At 42.9% G+C, this 4649-nt stretch overlaps 1 protein-coding gene across 1 annotated transcript; it reads left to right on the top strand.

The window, feature by feature from the left end:
* The first annotated feature begins 211 nt into the window (after positions 1-211).
* Positions 212-4433, top strand: LOC139881153 (protein SIEVE ELEMENT OCCLUSION B-like). Its single transcript, XM_071865669.1, has 7 exons — positions 212-439; positions 1616-1705; positions 1849-2345; positions 2451-2508; positions 2615-2779; positions 3067-3543; positions 3891-4433. Exons 1-7 carry the CDS (start codon positions 212-214, stop codon positions 4431-4433), a joined length of 2058 nt encoding a protein of 685 aa, XP_071721770.1.
* The last annotated feature ends 216 nt before the right edge of the window (positions 4434-4649 follow it).

Here is a 4649-nt window from a genome sequence, read left to right as displayed (position 1 = left end):
TAGTTTTTCGTTCGCCTATAAACATTTTTTCAACCATAATCTTTTGTATCTCCACTCTCTTTCCTTGCATCCACGGCTATAAATAGAGCAAGCCTGCCCTCACCACACCACACCGCCCACGCACTCTCTTCCTCCTCTAGTTTTGCTCTCTCTAAACACTCAAAAAACCTAGCCTCTCTCCTCTTGCTCTATTTCTTTGAGATTCGAGATAATGGCGAGCAAGACCCTCGGCCAGATTCTCCGGAGGGAGAGAAGCAAGGTTGACCAGACCATGTTGAACAGCCTGCTTGCCATTTTCGACGACGAGAAGTTCATGAAGGAGATGGTCGACATTCACGCTCCTGACGAAGGAGACGTTGATGTCGAGTCTCTCTTCCTTCTGGTCGACAACGCCCTCCGTGGAACTGCTGCGATTGCCGACTCTGTCGTCAACCCTAAGGTAAAAATTGAAATAATGTCATGTGTTTTGTGCATGTGTTGGCGCGTGTGAGAGATTCAGTCTAAAAAGGTTTTACTAAGTAAGCTTATCAATCTTTCAAAAGGGTGAGTCTATGGTGTAAACCGTAGTGAATTTGACTAGCTTTCGCGAATAAATCACAACATTGTTTTTTATGGGCTGCATACAACCCTTGATCGGATAATTTTTATCCATTCTGATGCTTGAGGTAACATAAAATCCAGATATTAAAAAAAAAAAATCCCACCTAGGAGGTGAGCATAATGCCGATATGTTGGAAATTGCATGACCAAGGTTAGGCTGCCTGCCACCCGTTACAACCTCCGTACAGAATTGTGGACCACCGTGCAAGGACTACCACCATAATAGCCGACAGTTGTTGCCTCGCCCTCAACCACCATCGCGACCTTTGCATTCCACACCCGGTCACCACCCGTGCCTCAGCTCTTGGCTGGCGGCTCGTCACCTTTGATTTTCACTTGGTAGGCCGTGGCTTTTGTCGCCATCTTCTAGCCTGAATTCGGCCCACACTTTTGAGCTTTAGATCTTGAATCTGAGATTGACCAAGCCCTGGATTTGAGATCTAGGGCTCGGGTCGAGTGCTGCCGTGCCAAAGATCCCACAATCACGTTCAATCTCGGGTCAAGCTTGTGTGCGGCTACAGCTCCGTCCCCTCAACGACATCAATCATAGGGGAGGGAGAGACCCGGCGCTCCCAGTCGTTTGTGGTGCTTGGGACCGTCGTTGCCGTGGCCTGTAGGCTGGCGGCGTGGTGGATAACATACTTTTAGAATGCTTTTGTTTAGTGTGATTTAATAAGCATTTTTCGAATATTAATGAATTTATAACACTTTAAAAAATCGAATTTTTTTTTTCATTATCAATGAAAATGATTTCATTCCTAAAATATTTAGATTTTTTTTTTCAAGAAACAACTGCATCTTAACATATACCTTCATTATTAGTAAAGTTTTGAATAAAAACTGACAATTTTTTAGATATAAATTCTGATCATATATCTATAAGTAATTTCTATGGGATAACTGTGGATTTCCTTAGTTTTAACAGTTAAAAACCAAGAATTTTTTCTCATCATTTCGTTTAATTAGTGCCTCCCTCTCTCTCTAGCAATTAGTCTTACATATGCATACACTGTAGAGCACTCAAGGATCTGGAAGCCCTGCATTCAAGCAACCAAAAGAAGGCTTCAATCCACCCCTAGCAGCAATCAATGAAGTGGCTTGTGAGGTATGTTATTATGTCCCTTCCAATATATATTTTTTTTCCTTTAAGTGAAGAATGGCTTTTGTTTTGACTATTTTTACCGTTTAGAGCTTGGTAATAGCTAATCCCACGTATTGACATCATCATCATCATCATCATGTTATCAGATCACATGCAAGGCATTAGACACCAAAAATGTGCGCGAAACGATGATCTCGATCTTTCACGAGCTGTCGAGCTACTCTTGGGTCAACAAGGCTGTGATTACCCTATCGTCGCTCGCTCTATTCTATGGCGACTTTTGGCGACTCGCTCAGATCCAACCATCGGACAAGCTCGCTGAATCGCTGGCCATACTCAAGGGGTTACCTGCAATCACCAAGCCCTCGGACGTGCAAAAGATCCAAGTGTATGGAGTTCTGAATGAAATGATCAAGACCACATTGAGCATGACCGAGTGCATCGTGGAATTCGAGCACGACAGCAAAGATGTTCCTGAGCTGTCCACAGCAATCGACATCCCAAGCAGCGTTTATCAGATCATCATCAGTGTCCTCGCTTGCTCAATTCAGTTCACCAGCCTCATCAGCCTTGTCGATGAGTACGAGTCACTAACAATCCCTTTTTTTGCATCTCTTTTGGGAAAAAAGAAACATGTTTTACGGTCTTTATTTTATTTCTTTTATGGAAACATGTAATGAATCATCTACAAGCATTTCAACAGACTCAAATTTTAAAGGAGAACGTTATCTTTTTCTTTTTCTTAAAGAGGGCTTCCTGTTATTTTCAGCTACAAGGGAAAAGATCTCTCGACCTTTGCGCGGAAAGTGAACATGATCCACCACACTATCAACAAACATTACGAAGATTATAAACAAAAAAAGGGTAAAAGTTAATTTATTCAATTTGTGATATTTATGCTTTGAATATTAGACTAACGTTCTCATAAGTTTCAATTTGAACGCAGAGGAAATTAGAGAGTATCAGAGGCTGCAAAGACTATTCAATGCCCCTACTGATAATGTGGAGCTCATCAAGGCCTTAGTTTACATCAAGGACGATCCTCAGCCACTTTACATTGGCTCAAAGAAGACCACGGTTCAATCTTCTAACTCTCTAATTCCACAACACTATGTTTTTTTTTTTTTCTGTCAAACTTTATGTTCCTAGTTGAGTACCGCAATGATGCTATGGTCGTAAACTCGTCCTTGTCAAAGATTTCTTTTTCAACTGATTTGCTGAAATCAAGACATAACATTTGTTCTCACCTAAGTGGCACTTATATACCTAGTTTTTGCCCTTGCGTAAATTTGTCTGGTTGACTTTAGTGGTAGCGACCAAAGGAGTGAAATGTCGATCCTTATTCATCGTTCCCCTACAAACAGGATAAGGTCGAGTCCCTGCGGAGGAAGAATGTGATGCTGCTGATTTCCGACCTAAAGTTGACCTCTCACGACCTTTCCATCCTCATCAAGATCTACAGCGAGTGCAAGTTCCATGAAGAGCGCTATGAGATCATGTGGGTTCCGATCATCGAGCAAGAAGGCGAGGATGTGAACAACCAGTTCAAGAATCTACAGTCGCAAATGCCGTGGTACTCAGTGCACTACCCAAAACTTATCAACAGGGTGGCCATCAAGATCATCAAGGAAAAGTGGCACTATAGGCAAGAGACCATCGTGACTGTGTTGGATCCCCAAGGAAGAGTCTCAAACAAAAATGCCATGAGCATGATGAGGCTTTGGGAATGGGATGCTTTCCCTTTCACTGAATCAGTGGGAGCAAGCCTATGTAGCAAGCCTGGCATCAGCTGGTTTGAGCTCTTGTTGACTGACATGGTCATTCCTAAGATAAATGAAGCTGTAAGTAGTTCTATGTTTTCTTATTCTTTTTCACTTTCCTTTTACCCTTTCGTTTAACGAAGAAAAACTGTGCTCTGCGTTAAATTATAAAGCGATCTTAATTAATTGATAGAGGGTTAGAAAAGATTTTGATTTAAATTGATTGGAAGATTTATCAGATAAAAAATGAGGGTCTTTTTTCTGCTAACATATACGACCCATCTTAAGTTAGAGGTAGGCTTTGCTGAAATTTTGTGGAAAACTTGAAATTAGAGCATGATCGTTTGCTTTGTATTGTAGAGATATGAGGACTGATCCATAAGAACTTATTTCATTGATTACTCATCCGATTGATTATCACTGATCAGATCAAGTCTCAAAAGTACATCCTCCTTTATGGAGCTGAAGACAACAAGGCAATCCAGGAAATTGAGGAGCCAGTGAAGAAGATTATCGAAGATGGTGTCCCCATCGCCGCCCACAATGTCACCAAAAATCAGCTCTTCTGGAGTCGCTTCGAAAGCCTTATGCTGTTGAAACTGCAAACCAAAGCGGATGTGCACGAACCCCTCATGCAGGACATCCTCAGCCTCTACACCAACTTCAAGAAGGACGGTGGGTTCGCTATCCTCACAAGGGGGTCGCGGGTCGTGATCAACGACTCGATTGTTGACGTCACCAAGGTCTTGTCCCAGTACGAGACCAATTGGAGGAAGCAGGTCAGAGGGAATGAGACAACGTTCGATGCGGCCTTCCAGAAGCACCGCGAGCGGGTCTTCGTCCTTCCGAGGTGCCACCACTTTTACATCCCGAACATGGTGGGCTACATCCCGGAGGACGTGAAGTGTCCGGTTTGTCCCCGCATGATGAAGAACATTGTCAAGTTTGAGTGTTGCCATGGCGCACATTAGGGAACCAATGCGTCTCGCTGTTGGTCCATGTCCACAATAAAGGAGTTATGCGAGAACTCCATAGGCCGGGACATGAAATAAAAGGGCTGTTTGCTGAGTCCTGATGAGTTTGTAAGTTGCCTACGTTTAGGGCAACCAGTATCTAACTTGGCATGTACAAGTGCTTCGTTTGAGTACGTAGTTTTTCGCTCTGAAAGTGCTTTGCTCTTCTTTCAC

This window comes from Rutidosis leptorrhynchoides, unplaced genomic scaffold, assembly GCF_046630445.1.
Source record: "Rutidosis leptorrhynchoides isolate AG116_Rl617_1_P2 unplaced genomic scaffold, CSIRO_AGI_Rlap_v1 contig120, whole genome shotgun sequence".
Classification (NCBI taxonomy): Eukaryota; Viridiplantae; Streptophyta; class Magnoliopsida; order Asterales; family Asteraceae; genus Rutidosis; species Rutidosis leptorrhynchoides.
This window is presented reverse-complemented; position numbering and strand designations above follow the sequence as displayed.

Coding starts and splice junctions, on each gene's coding strand:
- LOC139881153 (XM_071865669.1), top strand. CDS start 212: ATGGCGAGCAAGACCCTCGGCCAGATTCTCCGGAGGGAGAGAAGCAAG. Junction 2,509..2,614: donor TCTCGACCTTTGCGCGGAAA/GTGAACATGATC, acceptor TTTGAATATTAG/ACTAACGTTCTCATAAGTTT. Junction 2,780..3,066: donor TTGGCTCAAAGAAGACCACG/GTTCAATCTTCT, acceptor CCCTACAAACAG/GATAAGGTCGAGTCCCTGCG.